The sequence below is a fragment of the Equus asinus genome, chromosome 16, assembly GCF_041296235.1.
Source record: "Equus asinus isolate D_3611 breed Donkey chromosome 16, EquAss-T2T_v2, whole genome shotgun sequence".
NCBI lineage: Eukaryota > Metazoa > Chordata > Mammalia > Perissodactyla > Equidae > Equus > Equus asinus.
In genome coordinates, this window is record NC_091805.1 from 21,710,344 (window position 1) to 21,731,296 (window position 20,953).

The 20,953-nt window shown below is 35.1% G+C and overlaps 1 protein-coding gene and 1 pseudogene across 1 annotated transcript in view; one reads left to right on the forward strand and one right to left on the reverse strand.

The window, feature by feature from the left end:
* The window catches only part of COL24A1 (collagen type XXIV alpha 1 chain), a 355,376-nt gene that overhangs the window by 74,198 nt on the left and 260,225 nt on the right, over positions 1-20,953 (reverse strand). The window contains exons 40-48 of the mRNA XM_044749176.2: positions 20,489-20,596; positions 17,454-17,507; positions 17,151-17,204; positions 16,447-16,503; positions 14,458-14,511; positions 8,251-8,304; positions 8,087-8,140; positions 1,678-1,731; positions 421-528 (exon numbers count right to left, since the gene is read on the reverse strand). Coding sequence (XP_044605111.2) covers positions 421-528; positions 1,678-1,731; positions 8,087-8,140; positions 8,251-8,304; positions 14,458-14,511; positions 16,447-16,503; positions 17,151-17,204; positions 17,454-17,507; positions 20,489-20,596 — 597 coding nt within the window. The remainder of the gene's footprint in view (positions 1-420; positions 529-1,677; positions 1,732-8,086; positions 8,141-8,250; positions 8,305-14,457; positions 14,512-16,446; positions 16,504-17,150; positions 17,205-17,453; positions 17,508-20,488; positions 20,597-20,953) is intronic.
* LOC123277766 (U4 spliceosomal RNA) lies at positions 11,819-11,930 on the forward strand (annotated as a pseudogene).

Sequence of the window (20,953 nt, forward strand, 5' to 3'; positions counted from 1 at the left end):
GTAAAATACTGAGCCTGTGAAAGTAAAGGGAAAATGACTTTTGGCAGAACCCACCTTGGGTTACTGCCAAGCTCTAAATGTTCCAAAGGTGGCTTAAGACATTTGATGAACTCAAAACACAGCCAAGTTGTATACTCCCTAAAATTTTTCTTCTTCGTATTCTTGTTTACAAACTTTTATATTTGTAAAAATAGCATAAATTATTAACAATATGGGTTATTAGATATAAAATAGCCAAGAGAATTACTCATGACATTCTCCAGAAATCATGAACACAGTTCCAAAATAACTATTAAAGAAATGATTGGTTTAACCTGAGCCAGTGTCAAAGCTGAGAAAGATAGCTGAAATATCTATGGTCTAGCCAGGAGACACTTATGCATAAGGAATAAAGAGCAAAGAGATATTCAGTCTACTCACAGGAAGGCCCTGTTTTCCTGGTAGCCCAGCTTTTCCAGGGTTTCCTGAAATGCCATCTGCTCCATGGTATCCTTGCACACCTTTTGGCCCAGGTAGGCCTGGAAGTCCCTTGGTAATTAAAAATTATTTGGATTATAGAGACATGCTGTACAGATGTTTAAATGACAAACACTTTTATATTTATGGGCATGGGGCAGATATTTACATTTTTACTACCCTGTCCCAGGACATTTTCCTGTTTCTTGAATTTCTTAATGGTTTACTCTTTGGATTCAACAGATCAGGTAGCTGTCTTTAAAAGTTCCCTAAACAAAAATGCCAAGCTAATCAGCAGTTTACGGTGTATCCTTTTGAGCTTTAGTGTAATTCTCTGGTATTTCTCATTGTGCCAGCCCATGCTTTATCCAGCTGTGGAAAAAAGATCAGTAATATGCACCTGTGAGCTTACGATATAGGCTGTCATTCACCTTCTGAAAAATCTCATACATCATTTTCTCAAGATACAAATTATGGCTCTTTTTTATTGCCACTTTGAATTAGATAATTTTTTGACTGAGTAAAGGTCTGAACATTTTGTTTCTACTCTTGGGCAACTGAATTTTATCTGTAGGAATTTTGATCTGACTGTGCTTATAATTTATGTTAATTTTCTCTACTTTTTTTGAACCAACAAAGGCCACCCAAAGCAGGCATCTAGTCCTTGGCTAAGGCAGGCTAGCAGGAAGTCTTTGCTAACAAGCCAGTCAACACATATTTGCCTGGCCAGAGCAGGAAACTGATGGCTAAGGTAAAATTAATTTTTGTTCTGTGATGAAAGATTTAAAAAATTTTTTCTAAGACTTTCTGTTCTATTTGCCAGGGAAATGAGAGGCTGAGTGCTTCCATTAAAATACAGCTCATGTCTTTTTATCCATGCCTGAAGACCTCTGACCTTTGTCAGCACTCATTCAGTCATGATTCCAAGTCCCTGTTTTTTAGTGCTTCACCACCACAGGGTAGCATGAGTCCACAGAGAGGGCTCCAGAATGTCGGAAAACAGCATCCTTCAAGAGCAGAGGCTTAGATTAAACAGCAAGCTTGGTTTTGAGCTAATGGTCATATTTTGTTCCTTCTGTGTTCCAGGATGGACTTAAATTTTTTTTGAAGACAATCTGATTTATCCAACACTTGTCATAATTCGCCCTAACCTTTTCTGCTTGCTTAAGTTGCCAATTTTATTTAGAAAAACAAGAAAGATGAAAAAGGTCTGTTACTTACAGGAATCCCAGGTTTCCCAGAAGGACCAGGAGCTCCTTTTTTCCCCTTAGGACCCTAAAATGTGAAGCACAGTTGTCAATTGATTGTAATAAACGTAATTAAACTGAAGGCATAGAAAAGAACCCTTAGACCTGGAAGCTACAGCAAGTACTGCTGGTAACCAGTGCATATTATTGGGATTAACTTTTTATTTTCCTAGGAGTCATCTTCTTCATCCAAAAATGAGAGAATTTGATCAATCTATGAATTTCCATCTAGCTCCAACTTCTATGATTTAAGAATTTAAATCATAGTTAAAAAGAACTGAAATAGATTATTTGAAAAAGCCCCCGCTTTCAAGCAAGGCCTTTGTCGCGCTACTGAAAATGGCTAAGTACTTACTTAATTGATCCAGTGAACATTTATTGAGTATTATGTATCAGGGACTCTGTTATGTGCTGTGAATGCAAAGTCAAAGCTCCTAACCGCAGGGCACTTACAGTGTAGTAAGGGGCGTGAATCAATAGCCTAAAATGTGCTTATCTGGAAGCACAGAGAAGAACATACTTGTGAACCAAAGGAAAGATATTTATTTCCCATGGAGCTGTTTGTTTTTCCATGTGTGAGATGTTTTAAATCATAATTGATGCAGCAGTAACTGGTCTTCCAGGATAGTTAGGAACTTTGTCCCTATAAATCATGCCATTATTCTGATGATATCCTAAAATTATTTTAAAAAGAAAAATGTGGAAAAGAGTGACCTAGTTCACAAATAAGAAAAAGAAGCATATTGTCATTACCAGACACATTTCCCAGAAGTCATCAAAAGTTCTCACAAACAGGATAATTCCACCAAAATGGATGTTAAGTTATTCAAATCTGAATATAAAATGTGCCAAAGATTCAATTTGATGACAATAACAAAATAAATAATTTCCTAAGACATTACATCTTCTGAAAATGAGCTTAAACATTTTACAAAGAAATAGTATAGTAGTTCACAGAGAAAAAGGGCATTTTCTGTAGAAGATAAAAAGCCAACTTTGTAGAATTTGATAATGGGGATTTATATGGATCAAGGGTTCTACCTCCAACTTTGAAAAACCATTTTACTTGCTTTAAAAAGTCACTAATGTAAAGTCTTTCTAAGGGTAAGAAAGCCAGAAAATGGGATGGTTGGTGACCTGGGTTTAGTTGAAGTAGATATAATTTCTGGAACATATGATGCCTATCGTAAAATATATCTTTCAGGCCACAGTAAAGAAGCAAAATAAGCAAATAAAGCCTATTTTAAATATTGAAAGAAATTCTGATTTCAGTTATCTTGAATAGCACTGATTAAATAGTATATGATTTGTGATTATACTCAAATATGTTAACCAGTGTGTTTTCCTTCACAGTATTTCTTTTTATGCAAAGTGATAGATCTGTTCTAGATTTTTGATTTTCAAAATAGACTTTTCCTTAGCTTATGAATTTCAAAATAGTCCTCTGAAACTCCTGTTGGGGTAATAGTTTAAAAAAAATATAATAGTTTGAGAAGAATATATTTTTTACATGCAAAAGCCTGATGTTTTAAATATTAAAGGCTATCTTTGAGTATCAAAAACCAAAGTTATGGGGCCAGCCCAGTGGCATAATAGTTAAGTTCACTCATTCCGCTTCGGCGGCCCAGGGTTCACAGGTTCAGATCCCGGGCGTGGACCTAGCACTGCTCGTAAAGCCACATTTGTGGCAGCATCCCACATGCAAAATAGAGGAAGACTGGCACGGATGTTAGCTCAGCGACAATCTTCCTGAAGCAAGAAGAGGAAGATTGGCAAAACATGTTAGCTCAGGGCCAATCTTCCTCTCTCTCACACGCACGCACACACACACACCCCAACACCTGAGGATATAAAGAATTCAGGTCATAAAATTTATGCCATAAAGAACAGATTTAGAACAATTATAATAATGTAAGAGAGAATGTTTCCTATCTAAGGGGATATGAACATCTTCAAGTTAGAGAAAAGTAAGAAGAGAAGCAAGAGTGTTAGACACTGATAGGTGTTGCTGAGAAGAGCCCTTTACTCAACTCTGCCCTTAAATTCTGTGGTGGGTAGAAACAATAATATCCCCAAGTAAGTTTGGGGATTTGGACACAGAGCTGATGGCTAGGGAGACTAAAGTCTTCATTGAGAAGTCCACATAAACTGCACTGAGTGTGAGCAATAGAGTAGAAACTTCTGCATGGATGTCTAGGCCAGTGGGCTTGAGAAAGTCTGAGTGCCCCAAGCACTCAGCATGGTTTGGGAAGCAGCAGAATATTATTTCCATGTGGCCAAGAACAGAAGCATACGGCCCTTAGAGGTCTATCAAAGGAGACTTTGCATCTGAGATGAGAAAACAGCTACACATGCAAGCATGGATCAAAGAACTGCCAGGAGGGCCAAGGCAGATGCCAACATGGTGGGATGCCAGCAACTGATGGTCAAAAAGGGATGGTGTGCATTTCAGTGGATGCTAGTGTGAATAGATGATGACTGAAGACCGAACTTACCTCCCATTCCCATTCCCCACCACTGCCACCCAGGATATAACGCAAACTTGACAAGAGGGTGAGTGGGGAAAACTCTAAATCAAACACAGAATATCTGAGTGTATGACACTTAAGGCAGTCAATTGATTAGATTTCCACTGATTAGATTTCTACCACCAGGCATGATGGCATTCAAAACAGATGTTAAGTTCCATTATAAAGAATATAAACAAATATATATTTTTAGTATATCTGAGTTTATGGCTTAAGGTTCAGATATGCTGCACATTTATGTGAGTGTTTTATTCCAAACAAATAACAAAATAAAAACAAAGAGATTCACATGTCATCACAAATTGATTACATTTTGGGATGACCGTTCTTGGTGATTATTTCAGAAGAGTTAAATATTGTGTACTAAAATCTACATATATGGGTCTATCATCATGAAAACTAGAATGTTATTCAGACTTGGATGGGCATCAGGAAGCAGTTCCCAATAGAATAAAACTAAAGGAAAATTATTTTTAAAGTACATTTTGTTACTTGTAATAGTACAATTGTGGCAAAATCTATTTATTGAAAACAAAAAGTGTTTAACAAATAACAAAACTACAGTCTCTGCTGTTTTTAAATGTTCAATTCAGGAAAGATTTCCTTATTACAATCATCACCAAAAGGAAGTAGGCCAGCTAGAAGAACCATAGTCTTTCAATGGAGATTTTAAATACATAACGATCAACAAAGATCTTTTTTTGAATCTGTGCATTAAAAAAAAATAAACCTCAAAGTTGGAATTGCTGGATAGTCTTATAAGTAAATTAAGAGCCAAACATTACTTAACATTAATGCTACACACAGGTGGTCTGTTTAGTAGGAAATTACAGACTGGGCCAAAGACAAAGAAAATATGTTGTTATATAAGGTGTTAGTAGATGACTAATTGAGTTGACATCATAAGAAGGAAAAAAAGTCACTCTTCAACCAATCCTCAGAAGTCAAATATAACAAAGGTAGAAGTATTCTACACTACTTTCAAACTTAACTTACTTATATTATTTTATTTAAATATAAGTACCTCATAAATCAACTGTAATAGGAAAGGCAAGGGAATTATATATGTAGTCTTCAGAGTGCACGTAAGATTGTGCTTTCTCTTTTGTCTGGCTAGTATTGGAAAATCGAATGGGCCATCTGAAATCAGATACATTTAAAATAGCTTTCTGTTCATTGGGATTGTACCAGTTCACAGACGACTAGAGAAGGGAGTCTAATTCTTTAGATAATGGATATTTTTAAATGTTCTATTTTAGTCCAAACTCTTGTTCGTTTTTTATTTAAATGAGGCTGAAAGACAGTTATGGCAATACTTTGCTAGTTCTAACTCTGTTAGAGAGTAGCTTTCAAATACAAACATAGATTTAGAGTTAGGCAAGAATTATATTTTCTCTTTTCTTTTTTTCTGACCCAGAAATTTCAATTTACTAAAAGCTGGAATTTTGTTTTGGGAGGAAAATAAGATTTTGGCTTAAGTCTTAGTCTTTGAAAGCCATTATAGGACAGTTCACTACATTTGCATTACAAAAGTCTTTTTAAAAAATGAAGTGGTTCCGCAATTGGTTTTGACTTGCTCTAACTTTTTCTTTATAGTTGCCCACAGCCTCATGTCTGAGAGCCCAATGAATGAATTAGCTGGTTAAGTAAGACTAATCATATTTTACTTAATTTATAAAAGACTTCAAAGTAATGGAAGGCTTTTGTATAATGAGAGACAGGAAATGAAGTTTCTAATGTTGGTTCTGTTGTTTACTAGTTCTGTGAACTTAGGTAGCTCATAATCTCTCTGGAATTTAAATTCCTTCATCTGAAAAATGAGAGTTGTCCAGATGATTTTAAAGGGTCATTTCCAAATCTAAAAAACAAATTTAAAGCTCTGCAAAAACAAGACGACAACAGTTGGCCAGGATCCACCTGGCCATTGAAGGTGTCCCTAGTGAATAATACATAGACAATGGTTGTTCTTATAGCAATTGTTACTATTTTAAATTCTAAGAGGCTTTTTAATGTAACCTGGCACTGTATACCAGCATTGCCCAAAAGAGAAAAGAATTAGTTCCCCTGGATTATACAGAATTTAAACCATGGCTCCTCAGCATCTTTCAGCTCCCAACCCAGGGAGAGCTGACCATGAAGGCTGGAGATGCAGTTGTCTAGTAAGAATATTTGATTTTCAGGGCCAGCCTGGTGGTATAGTGTTTACATTCATGTGTTCTGCTTTGGTGGCCTGGGGTTTGCCCATTTGGATCCCAGGCAGGGACCTACACACTGTTCATCAAGCCATGCTATGGCAGCATCCCACATACAAAATAGAGTTAGACTGGCACAGATGTTAGCTCAGGGACAATCTTCCTTGTAAAAAAAATTTCCTTTTCATTGGTTTAATTTTAACAGATACTAATAGACATCAAAAAATTTCTTCTTCCCGGGGCTGGCCCGGTGGCGCAGCAGTTAAGCGCACAGGTTCCACTTTGGCGGCCTGGGGTTCACCGGTTCGGATCCCAGGTGCGGACACGGCACTGCTTGACATGCTATGCTGTGGCAGGCGTCCCACATATAAAGTAGAGGAAGAAAGGCATGGATGTTAGCTCAGGGCCAGTCTTCCTCAGTGAAAAGAGGAGGATTGGTAGCAGTTAGCTTGGGGCTAATCTTCCTCAAAAAAAAAAATTCTTCCTCCTAAGATATGTCAAAAAGGAAAAAGAAAACATTGCGAATATGAAAGTACTCATTGTAAAAGATTAGAAATTGAATTGTAGGATTAAACCTTGAGAGAGCATTTGCATCCTTGGGTACTTACTGCAATATAAGGAAGTCACATAAAAGCAGCAGCAGTGTCTCAGGTCCACAGCCTTTCTACTGCTTTTCCCAATTTGAGGACTAACAATTCTAAATGAATGAGACAACTGTCTTCTTTCTCTGCATTTTTTCTTGTTAAAGCTTGCTTTCAAAGGGATATTTTTATTTACTTGTTAGTTCATATTTATTAAGGAACCTGACGGAAAGTTACTAGGTAGATGCCAAGACTATTCAAAACGACTTCTAGGTATGTGAACACCTATGTAATATCAGATTCAACTCAATTTTATTACTTACTCCCACAAGCGTGAAACACAAGTATGAGTGAAGACTGCTTAACAAATTGGAAGAAAGATGGTGTCAAATTCATTACTTTTTATCCATTCTCACTTAATTTATTATTAAAATATAGTAGATTTTCTTCAGAATTTAATTTAAAATCAATAGCATGTAAAATCAAAATGCCATGATACACAGGGCAGCAATGAACTGACAGTACAAATTACAAAGCCAGTTGTTACATAAGTTGAGGTACCTTCTATCAGTGCACGGAGAAAGAGATGGATAAATTCAACAAGCCAATAGATTTTTAGTTTGCTTAGTAACAAATAATTGATTTATCTTATCAAAAAACATCTTTAAACCAATTGTGAGCCTGTGTCACATAGTCAATCTATTTCTAACCCTATCTTACTACAACAACTAAACAGGTTTGACTGATATGTCTTCACTCTGCAATGCTGGTTTTAAGGCCCACTGGTATTTCTGCTTGAAACCCCAAAGAGAGACAATTAGTTTGGGACAAGCTTAGGCAATTTTCACAAAGCCAGAGTAGGCTGCTGGTGAAGGGAAATTTGGATGGCAGTCAAAACACACGAATTAATCAATAATCATGTTTTAGCACAATTATTGACAAACACTGTTTAGAGGCCTACAGTGATCCTCACTCTGGAGGGATGAATGATCACTTAAATTACAATGACTAGTAACTCCTAGTGCCTCTGCTTTCTCAAGTCAACAGTAAGTTTCAAACTGTTTTCAACGATTTCAACTTACTTCAGATCCTCTCTCTCCTTTCAGTCCTTGTTCACCACGGTCACCTGGCTCACCCTTTAAAAGGAACCAAAACAGAAATCACATATGAAGCAGAGACCAAATAAGATATATTACCACTAATTCTTTTAAATGCCAGAATTACAAAGAATGCTTTTAAAACATACTGGGGGCCCTTGTTGTCCAGTGGCACCTCTTGGTCCTGGTATACCCACACGACCCTAGGAATAGAAAAGATTATATTATTAGAGTAAATAGAGACATATGACTTAGAGAATAGGGAAGTATCGCTTAAAATGGTAGCAAAATGTTGCAAAATTAAGTTTAAATGTCATAGAAACTATGATTCTCTCTTGAAAATAGTATAGAACACATTAGCCACTAGATATTGTGATGACTGAGAAAGAGTACAGAGTTTTGTGTTTTTCCCCCCAACGTAGGTCAATGTAGTGGGTTGAATGGTGATCCACCAAAAGTGGTCTGTGTGCTAATGCCCAGAACCTGTGAATGTGATCTTATTTGGAAAGGGTCTTTGCAGATGTGATTAAGTTAAGGATCTTAAAAGGATATTATCCTGGATTATCCATGTGGGCCTTAAATCCATTGACAAGTGTCCTTATAAGAAACACTGAGAAAGAGACACATACAAACAACAAAGGAGAAGGCCATGTGAAAGAGGCAGAGACTGGAGTGAAGCAGCCACAGGGAATGTCGTCAGCCACTAGAAGCTGGAAAAGGCAAGGAAGGATTCTCCCCTAGTGCCTACGAGAGAGCATGACTCTGCTAACGCCTTGATTTCAGATTTCTCGTCTCCAGAATTGTGAGAGAATAAAGTTCTGTTGTTTTAAGCAACCCAGTTTGTGGTATTTTTTTTACAGCAGGCTCAGAAAACCAATACAGTAAATAACCACAGGAATAAACAGTTTGAGAACCAATTTCTTTCTTCAACCTATTCCTACTGTGGAAGTGTACTATGGTCTCCATTTTTACAAAGTTTGTAGCCATTTGAATAGCAGGTTTACTGGGCTGAAGACTGGGAGTTGTTAGCATATATAATGCCAAGCCCCATCAAGTGACTCTGACATTCAGCAATCTGTCATCACCCTAGTTCTCCTAGGAAGGAATGCTGACTTACCACACTTCCCTTTTCAAGTGTGTAAACAGAAACTATCAACAATCCAGGGGCTTATCAGGCGAGAGTTATGCAGGAAAAATTCTGCACGTGATCTCTTTCATCCCCTTCCCTAGTGTCCTCTTCACTTCAGAATCCTTTCTTCCTATTCTCTGTGTATTACAGAAAGAATGCCATAGGAAAGATAGATAGTTATCAGGCTCATCTCCTTTTTCTGGGCTAGAAAGAAGGGATTCCATATGTAGGCTAACAATATTCATTCTCACAGACAGGTCAATTGACTTCTTCTCTGTTTGCATTCTGTGAGGCAAGTGTTTACGGTTTTGAGATTCAGCCTCCTGATAAAGGCAATGAATCCTGTTTAAGAGACTGAAAAATGGCAAGAGAAAAAGGCTAATTTGGAAAACTGTCTATATAGCGCATGGACACAACTAAAGAGAAAACCATTACCACACATGACCCTCCAGCAAAACATGAGCAGAGTCAGTAAATAACAGAATCAGGTCAATCAAGAGGGAGCTTGGTGTAAGTAAATATGACATGTAGGTCACTTATTAAATAGGACTCAGGAGACAAGTGATTGGTGAAAAGCTGGAGTTACAGAGCGAAGTGAGAGTGAACATAAAAGCAAACTACAAAACTCAAAACTATGATGGCCAATTATGGCTTTGCCACCAGCCTTGTCTGTAGTTTTACAGAGACCTTTCTAGAATGATCATATAACAGTCAATTGTGTCTCCTGGCTTTGTGAAGTCTGAATACAAATCTCACCAAAACCAAACTTGCTTTCTAGAAGTTTTAACTATAACTCCTCTGGTCCTTTCCATTCCAATAAAAATTGACAAAGACCATTTTTCTCTAGTGGTAAAAGTTAAATATTCTGTAGTAAATATTATTATAAAGTTACGTAGGCAAGGTTATGGGAAGTGATTAATTTTGCCTGATGATATTAGTGGTAGGATGAGTTAAATGGCCGAGAGGAGCTTGGAGAGGATTTTATAAGGGAAATGAGGATAAGTTGAACCTTAAAGGATGAGGGTTCCAGGCAGTGAAGTAAAAGGAGAACATTCTGGTAGAGGGAATAGTATGGGGAAATAAGTGGAGATTCATCTGAAAGAACATGTTAAGTGGAGAATGGACTCAAGAGGGCTATGACTGGGGATACGGCATCGAGATAGGAAGCTGTTAAAACAATTCAGGTGAAAAATGATGGAGCCTAAATCAAAGGAAGGCAAAGTGGCTGGATTCCAGAGATATTTAAAAGATCAAAAGAAATGGCCAATTGAATTTGAGCAATGAGAGGAGAGAGAGAGGAAAGAAAAAGAGGAGAGAGACAGGGAGGATTCTTTCACGGGCGTGGACATCTGGATGTTTGCTGGTGCCATTCACACTGAACTGAGGACATAAAAAGAGGAAGATGGGATTTGGAGAGCACAATAATACTGGGGTTTTGGACATACTGAGTTTGAGATGCCTTTCAGGATGCTCAATAGCTATTTGAAAATGTACGTCTGATGCTACACAGTGAAGGACAAGTGGTAATTTAGTTATTGTTATTTTATTGTGTGCCAAACTAAAGTACAAAGGAGTTTGAGATAGAACATAATTTATTCAACGTATTTCTGGGACTTTGTCTCACACAAGTTTAGCTTGACTTAATCTTGGGTATCTGTGTGTTTTGGCTCAGATCTTTAAAAAGTGGATGTTGAACAGTACAATATGCTTATTCCCACCATGTCCTCTGGCTCGCTCAAGCCTCAGATGAATTTATCTTGACCTCTGTAATGTACCGTTTTCTGGACGACAGCTATCATTTACTATGTCTATTTTCATATTGATTAAACGTTCTTATTCTGTACGTCTTCCATATGTGATGTCCATGGAGGGAGGGAATGTGCCTGAGGTGCCCAGTGTTATATTCATGGCACCTAGCTCTGCTCCTGGCCCATGGCAGATACTTAAATATATGCTGAATAACTAGAGATTTTATCATACATAACAAAATGTGTTATGTATAACGACGTCTAATAATATTCATTGATGACAATGAGTGTGGCACTTGACTTTTGTAATTCTCAGTTTCTTCAAGAAGAAAACAGAACAAAGGATGGTGAGAAGGATTAAAAAAAAATCTCGATTACTCACCACCAAATGGAAGCAAAATTTGCATTATCCATTGCATTTTTTTCTCCAACAGGATAATCATGAGTTCACAACAATTGTAAGAATATTTGTGAATGTAAAAGTATTTTTAAAAAGCTTGGTGATTATTCAGCCATAAAGAGGAATGAAGTACTGATAAATTATATAACATGAATGAATTGAAAACATTATGTTAAGTTAAAGAAGCCAGACACAAAAGGTTATATATTTATGATTTATACGAAATACCCAGAATAGATAAATCAACAGAGACAGAAAGCAGAATAGTGGTTGCCAAAGGCTGGGGGAAATAGAGAGCAACTCCTTAACAGGAATGGACCTTCCTTGTGGGGATGATGAAAATGTTCTGGAATGAGATATTGTGTGATGGTTGCACAATATTGTGAATATACTAAATGTCTCTGAACGTATACTTTAAAATGATTAAAATGGTAAATTTTAGCTTTGCGCAGTGGCAGTATCGTAGCCAATGAGGTTTATCCAAGGTGCAATTATTACTAATTAAAATGGTAAATTTTATGTTATGCATATTTTAGCACAATTAAAAAAAACCTTAGTGATAGTGCTAACCATAAGTTTACTAGAGTGAAATGGCAGTATGCACAATATCCATTTGGAAAAGTAAACATTTTAAAGTATCACCTGAGGCTACAACCAAATAACATAACTCGAAATAAAGCATGGTTCCCTTCTATAAATCAAACCTCTGCTTGTGAAAATGTGGCCGAGGATAAGTGTGGATATTTCATGACTTTGAGATGTCTAAGCAATAAAATTAGTATGGTTGTCTGGCACAAGACGGTTGTTGAGAATAGAACCCATCAACAAATGATAAAATGATCCCTACAGCCTGCAGACATAGGATATAATAAGACAGAAACAAAGATGTGGGATCAAACTAGCTCATCAAACATCCACAGCTGAAAACGTAATCAGGAGTGTTTGTGGAATGAGGAGGGAGAAAACATTCCACACAGAATTTAAGGAAAAGTTTTTCTCTGCTGAGGGATTTCTGAAGAACGTCTGACTGTCCAGAATAATGGGGGCAGGACTGCTTCTGCTAGCCAGGTGAAGTGATTCTTTTCTTCTTCCAATAGAATAGTTAACTGCTTGTTTGCCAGTAAATACGCTGATTTAGCTACTGAATGTTCTGTAGTTGGTAGAGGCCAAAGGCAGATATTGCAAGAATCTTACTTTCCTGAGAATATGCGGAGAAGTGAAGCACAGAAAAAGCTAAGGGAGTTTCAGAAGCTTCTCAAATTATGCTGGAAGCAGCTGGGTTGGCTTCTCAACCTAAAAGTTAATTTCAAGTAAATCTACTGGACTCCCAGGATTAGGAAACCCCTTATATACAAATATGTAAATTGGAAACAGAACACATATAACCTTCTAAAAAAGGTTTCTCTGAAAATAGAAAAAATATAAGATGGCCATCATAATAATTTCACAAATGTTTAGAGCTACCTTCAACATTTGCTTCAAAGAGAGTTTTAGGAAGTGAAAGTTAATTTTCCAGATTTCAGGCTTGAGAAATTCAGTTTATTGATGATAGTTATATACCTACCAGCTTGTCCATTCAATCTGGCTATTTTATTTAATCTGGCTATTTTATCGTCTCCATTTCGGACATGATCATAGAAATTTTACATGTGAGAGGGGTATACTAGATCAAATAAACCATCAATTCATTATTAAAAATGAATTACGTTTATGTACATATTATGCACTACTATGTACAAGGCTCAGAACAAGACATTGTACAAGAAAGAAAGAAGTCATATTCAAACTGAGAAGTTAGGATACTTGCATATTAAAAAATAATAGCAAAAAAAATTAGCAACAGGGGCCGGCCCCGTGGCTGAGTGGTTAAGTTCGTGTGCTCCACTTCGGCAGCCCAGGGTTTTGCTGGTTCAGATCTTGGGCGCAGACATGGCACCAGTCATCAGGCCATGCTGAGGCAGCATCCCACATAGCACAACCACAGGTACTCACAGGTAGAATATACAACTATGTACTGGGGGGCTTTGAGGGAAAGAAGAGGAAAAAAAAAGAAAGAAGATTGGTAACAGATGTTAGCTCAGGTGCCAATCTTTAAAAAAAAAAAAATAGCAAGAGGAGATGGTCAAACATTTGTGTTGAATGACTTCTACAAATAATAAATATTATAGGACTGCAGAAGAGGGAAAGATTGCTGTTAGAGTGGGTCAGGGGAAAAGGGAATTTGAACTAAATTATAAAGGATAGATAAGATTTATGTACATAAAGATTACATAACATTGTGAGCAGACCGAGAATGTTGTGAGCAAAGGAATAAGACAGAAACTATAGGAAGAGAGTTAGCAGATGACCATTTTGTTCAGCAACTAACATTGTAAACAGAATGGGAAGAGATATAAGGCAGGAAGACAGGACAGGAATCCTCAACACATTTGTGCTAATAAAAAATGACACTGAGTAAATTCTACACACAGTCTATATCAGCTAAAATATAATTTTAGCTGATAAAATTGGTCTCATAAAATCCTTTTAAGAATGGAAGAGGATAAGTACTGACATGGGCTTGGGAACATAATGGCGTTCATCCATCCACCTGACAACTCTTCATTGAATCCCTACTATATACCAGGAACTTTGTGTTCTGGAAATTGGGGATATAATGATGAAAAAGACAGATAAGAGTCTTATTCTTATGAATCTTACATTTTGGTGGGGGAAGACAAGCGAAGAAACAATTATATAAAAAAAGTGGCAAGATAATACAGATGGCATTAAACTTCATGAAAGAAATTGAGTAATATGATACAAAGCGACAGATAAAAAGGGCAATTAGAGAAGGCCTCTCAGCAGGTAACATTTCAGCTGAGATCTGAACTGTGGGAAAAAAGCAGCAATGGGAGGAGACAAAGATGATTCCAGAAAGAAGGAACAGAAAGTAACAAAGAGCTACTCTTCTTCTAGGATCAAAAACACAAGACATTACTAACTATCTCAGCCATGCCTATCTTCATTTGAAACTGAGCAGAACCACAGAGAGCAGTATTCAAATTTAGAAGCAAGGTGTGAATTTTCCAGTAATTACCTTATATCCCTCTGCTCCGGGCTCTCCTCTCTCTCCTTGTTCCCCCATTGGACCCTACAGAGACCACACGCAAAAATAACCAGTTTCACAGCTGCAGCTAAGTATTTGTGAATGCAGATGACATAGTTAGTGTGGAATATTTTTCTTCAAAAATATGAAATCAAATGTATAATAATTGGTTTAGTTCCACTAAATACTTTCAAAGGACTGAATTTCAATGACACTAAGAATATCATTAGCCTTGAATTATTTAAAGAGATTCTCTTAATGATTCTGCTAGAAAAAATATTGAGGATAGGAAGTCCAGTTAAACAATATGAATGTTCAGATGAGTAAAGTCTGTTATACATGATATCAAAATAATTTACATTTTTACTTAATCTTCAAGTGATTTAAAAAGATGTAAAAGCAGGACCATTCAGCTACTTAATTGATTATATTAATCAGAACAGATTATATTTCATGATCTCAAAAACTAATAGCTAATCCTACTTTACCATTCTTCATCAAAAATTCTATTGTTTATTCTGTAATCTGTGGAATTTTTAATTTTTAAGACATGTTAGCCTAATAAAAATTGCAATTATTAATTTTGATCCTTAAGGCAGAAATTAATGTAATAAACTCACCCTTTTAGCTTTCTGCAAACATTCCTAATATACTATCTTTGATATGTTAAGCTGTTCAAATTATCTAGTCTAAAATGCACTTGAAATATCACTTATCACATAATAGGACCTACTGTCTTTAAAGAAACTCAAAGTGAAATTAGTTGGCAAAACCATAAAATTTATTATGGACCATTAATTGATAAATTTTAATTTATTCCTATGTGGATAAAGATATTAGACATAAAGACAATAATCTCTGACTCTGCTTTAATTATTTAGAATATTCTTGATTTAGGTTTCACACCTGTCCCATGTCTACTAGATAAAAAATGACCATTGTTATGGTAGACTTTTAATATATTTATTATATTTCAGTGACATTCCTGGATCCTGGGATACATGACTCTAGAGAAAACAAGCACTACTGTACTCCATTTGCTCGTTCTTTTCCATTAGCTTTTAACTTTTTTCATTATTTTCCTATTTTTCCCACTCAGAGGTTTAGAGAAACAAGAACATATTTGATAAAGAACCTTATATATTCTTATAGATAAGTTTGTCTATATGTGAGATGGCTTCCTGACTTAATCAGAAAAAATCCAAAATCTCTCCTATTTCTAAAACAAAATATAACTTTCAACCGTCTCCAAAGAGCCAGATCCAAACATCAGGAGTGACGACATATTCTGACCTTCTTCCTTAGGGATTGTTTGATCCTATATGATACCATGTGAAAATAAAACATTTAACCAATGATATTTATTTCTGTGAATTAAGCATTTTCATTGTACCCATTTAATTTACATACACCCTTTAAGATTGTTTTAATCAAACATGAACAGACAGTTCAGATAATCAAAGCTACAATAGCTACTTTTCAAAAATCATGGTTATAGTTAGCTCTTAAAATGCTTAACTAGAAGACTGCGGATGAGTGATCTTTAAAGAGTACTGGATCTAATAACTGGTTAGACGACTTTTGAAGTCATTTGGTAACTTCGTGTAAACTATTATAAAAAAGGATATAAATAAGACTTGTTAAATACTTTAGAAGTAAATCTGAATTTGATGATTAAAGAATTATCTGCTATAAAATGTCTAGAGTATATAACTTTTTGATAAGCTCTGTAAAAATGTATTATGCATTTAATGCTGAAAGTCATTGAATTAAACTTATATATTATGCTAAGGATATGGACCTTGATATAAGTAGTTTTCAGATTTAGATTATGCAACTGCAAATACTGCTCTGCTATAAAACCACGTTATAAAACTAACAAAATAAAACTCCTTGAAAAGATGTGATTGGTGTTGTGAATCTATTACAGTAATTGCATTTTATCTTGAAACATCAAAATAATTTTAGGAAAAGACCTACTGGTTCACCTCGAGGGCCAGGTGGTCCTAGGATCGTGTTGTCTTCTCCTGGATAACCCTATGATAAAGATAATGATTTAGAAACGAAACCAAATTAATAAAATAACCTTTAAAATACGCAGCCTATTATTTTCTAATACATTATGAAATATACAATCTGGTTTTATCTTTTTAAATGGTCAACTGTTAGCTACAAAACTTAGCATACGATATTTTATACACAGTTGTAATTTGAATATGATTCTCTTTGGAAGTGTCAGTCTGCTTTAATTACATAAAAAGTCGCTAAGGAATTATGTCAGTGTCAGGTTTCCAATGGCATTATAAATCAAGAGAAGTACTGTTGTAGTTATTCCTAACTCATAAAAATTTTTACTATAAATATACTATAATCATTTAATCTACAGTTTCAAAATCGCTTACAATAAGTAATTAATTTTACAAAGTTTTACAGATTGCAAAGTACTTTCACATATATTATTTCACCTCAATCTTCAAATCACCTATGGAAGACATTTTAATGATTTATTTAAATTTTAGCCACACTTGATATTTCTTTGTTTTTCTTCTAGAATTTGCAAGATACTTCTCAAGTTGAAAAGCACTTCTTTTATTCTTTGAAAATGTTTCCATGCATACTTTCAGAAAGAATACATAAATTCAATGTTTAACTTTAGGATTAAAAAGTCAGTATTACACACACACCTTTTCTCCTTTAGGTCCTGGCAACCCAGAAAGTCCTGGTTGACCTTGATGGCCCTAACAAAAGGACAAGTAAGTAGACATTCTCTATATTATTTGTACCTGCTTCACTTAATACCACCAAGCCCATCTCATCAGATATTGCACTATTCCGAAAGAAAAATAAGATTCACTCTATAGAGTGAATGAGGCCTAAATACATTAGAAGGAAGGGAGATCTCACTCTAATTTGCATATCTTGGATGACATCTTTATCTAAATATTTTCATGCAAATATACATTTTATTTCCAGTTAGAAATGCTTACCCTATATCCTGGAATTCCTGGTTCTCCATTAGGTCCCATCAATCCTAAATGTCCCTAAAAACAAAGTGAATATTAGAGAGAAACCAGACAATTGTTTAAATCATTAAACTTGTACTCTTATTATTTAAATTTTAGATTTTTCATGATATGAAATTCTATCTAATCTGAAATGGGAAAACAAAAATAACACCCCAGCTTTTGTCTTATTTTTCTTCTGAACCACAAAAGTCTCAAACAAAAAATGTGTATTTGGTTTACTTCTGGTATAAACATCCTTAATCATGTTAAGAGAAATACTTTCAGTTGTCAGAATCCTGAAGGTTTCTAGCAAATTCTTGGAAATGTAGTTTATATCTGTCAAAGTGTGTGGTAGATGTGCATCACTGAATATTAGAGTGAAGTCTGACAGTTTCTGATGTTGTCACTATGGGATTAAGGAGATCTCTGTACCCACTGATAATTTCAGATACTTTAATAAATATGGTTTCAGCTCTCATCAAAATTGTTAAAATAGAAATGGCTGACAACTTATGTGTAATAATCACCCTATGATTACTCTTATTATCAGTATTTGACAGATGAGGAAACCATATAAATTAAAAGTTAATCAGTACACACCCTGAAACTACTGAAAAGATGGCTCAGGCAATTGAGAAAAGCAAAAATAACAATCCTAAAAATCTCCTTGCAAATTATCAAAAAGTTTCCACATGAACTCTATTTGAGTTTGAAAATAAGTAGGAGATGGGGAAATTAAGGCACAGAACAGGTACGGGACTAGCCAAATATCACACTAACCAGAAGTTGTAATCAAGGTAATAAGTCAGGATAACAAATAAGAGGAGGTGGTAAGATTATTTAACTAAAGAACCCACGAGAATCACCTAAATTCACTAAAGTGGATATAAAGTCAAAATATAAAATGTATTTCTCACACAGTACCAATGAGATATAATGGAAAAAGGGATTACATTAGAATAATAAAATCCATAAGAAACTAAGAATTAACCTAACAAGAAAGGTGATAAAGGAAATAACAAAACTTTATTGAGGGATATATAAGAAGATATGAGCCAATGGAAAGACATACGGTGTTTCTCTACTGAAAGATTCAAGATTAAGGGAACTTGACGAACTGGTTCTAAAGTTCACACGAAAGAGGAAGAAACCATAAGAGCCGAACATTTCTGAAAATGAATTATGGAGACTTGCCCTAACGGATCTCAAAAAATACTGTAATAGTATAATAATTTAAATGCTGTGGTATTGACCGAGGAACAGACTAAGACTAGCAGATTGAGAGAAGAAAATAGAGAGAATGAAAACAGACCAATGAATATTTGAGAGTTTAGTTTACAGTAAGGGTAGCATTTCAGAAAAGTGGGAAATTGATTGCTAGTTTATTAAATGATATTGGGACAACTGAATATCAATTTGGAAAAAAGAAAATTAGTCCTCTACAACGTATACACAGGAAAAAAATAAACTCCTCATGCCTTAAAGAGTTAAGGGTAAAAATAAAGCTATAAAAGTATTAGAAGAAGAAGATGGAAGAATATTTTTATACTTTAGGTATGGAAAGTATAACAAACAAATAAAACCTAGAATTGTAAAGGAAAAGACTGGCAAATTTGACTATGTAAAAATTAAAACCTTCTGTACAGTAAAAGATATCATAAACAAAATTAAAAGATAAATGACAGAAAATGAAATGTCTTTGTAACATATCCTGCAAATACTTAATAAAAATATATTAATATACAAAATGTATAAAAATTTATTGCAAATCATTAAGAAAAAGACAACAACCTAATAGAAAAACATGTAAAGTACGTATGAACAGGGAACTTTCAGAGGAAAAAAACCACAAATTACTTAGTTGTAATCAGGAAAAAGTAAATAGAAAATGAGATATACTTTTTCATTTATCAGATCGCAAACATCAAAAGGATTACTATAGAGTATTGGTGGTGGGAGAGTAAATTTGGTGAGACCTCTTGGGAAGGTAGTTTGGGAACAGGTGTCGAAATTTAAAAAGTGAACATTCTTTTCAGAGGAAATCCAACTTAGGAGGCTACTTTGACGGCAGTACTCTTTGGATGTATCAGTTCTCATGCTCACTAACACTTAATCACATTTTATAATGTTTTTGACCGTATAAGCCAAAGACAGAGAAACTTTAGTAATTTGAATAAAAGGAAATAAGAAAGATCTGGAGTGGTAAGATGACAGAAATGGAATACTTGAAATGAGCCTGAGGCAAACTTTCCTCAAACAACAAATGCATTACGCAATGCTCTCCAAAAGACCTTGGTGAAAAGTCTAGCGTGTGTGACATTTAAATGGAGACTAGGAAATACACATGCATTTTGTAAATAAGCTTATGAAACAGTCAAAAGACTAAACTGAATAATCTCATAAATATTTCGCATCTCTTTCATGCTGTGACTTTCTGAACAGGTCCAAATATACTAGCAATATAATTTTGCTACTATGGGTTCAGAAGTATCATGCTACCCTCGCTTCCACCATTATATAAAGTTCAGCAAAAGATCATATATTATTAGATGTTACGGAGATTTATCACAGCTGGTTAGAAAAATAATCTCCAGATAAGCATATGGAGTCCAAGCATATAAAGAAAACCTATTTTCAAGTAAACCTAATTTTCAAAGCAATTTGTCAACCATGACAGCATAGTTTTATATAGATATTAAATTCTGATTTTAAGTGCAAGGCACATAAACTTTCCTACTTAGGTTAGGAGTTATAATCTGATTTTTTAAAAAACCTTATTTCATATTTTATTTCCATTTTAAGTTTTTTCCTCTTTCTTTTTTCATGTCCAGAAACCACTAAGCCATTTAAGTACTGTGGAATGCTTACAATTCTCCACATCCCATGGAGGTAGATTATTTTCAATGGAACTACTGCTTTCTCTGTAAAATTAATCAAGGGATGAAGCTTTAAGGACATGGATACATTTCTTTTCCATCCACAGTGAACTCAGTTCTGGAAACAAATCAAATACTGACCACAGCACCTCGAGTTCCTCTGGCACCCTTAGGACCACTTTCCCCAATTTTCCCAGGAGCACCTCTGCTTCCAATTTCTCCTGTGGGCCCTATTTGTCCTTTGTCACCCTGTGGATGTTATTAGTAAGAGAGAAAAGTAAGAAAAAAATAAGTTTACACTTAGATTAACTATAATATACCTGAATGACTCCAGATGATATTCTGTGAGCAAAATTCTATAAATAGTAACTTTGCTTTAACTTAGTAGTAATACGGACCACCACTGACAACAATAACAACCATCACCACCTAGGTTATGTTAAGGATATAATTAAAAGTGATTTTGGAAAAAGAATATTAAAAAAATAATTTTGGCCCAGCAAGCAGGGGAGATCTAGTGTTTATGTTGAATTAGATAATAACCAAGGTTTTTATTTTGTATTTTATGTATGTATGTATGCATGCATGCTTGTATTTATTGTTATC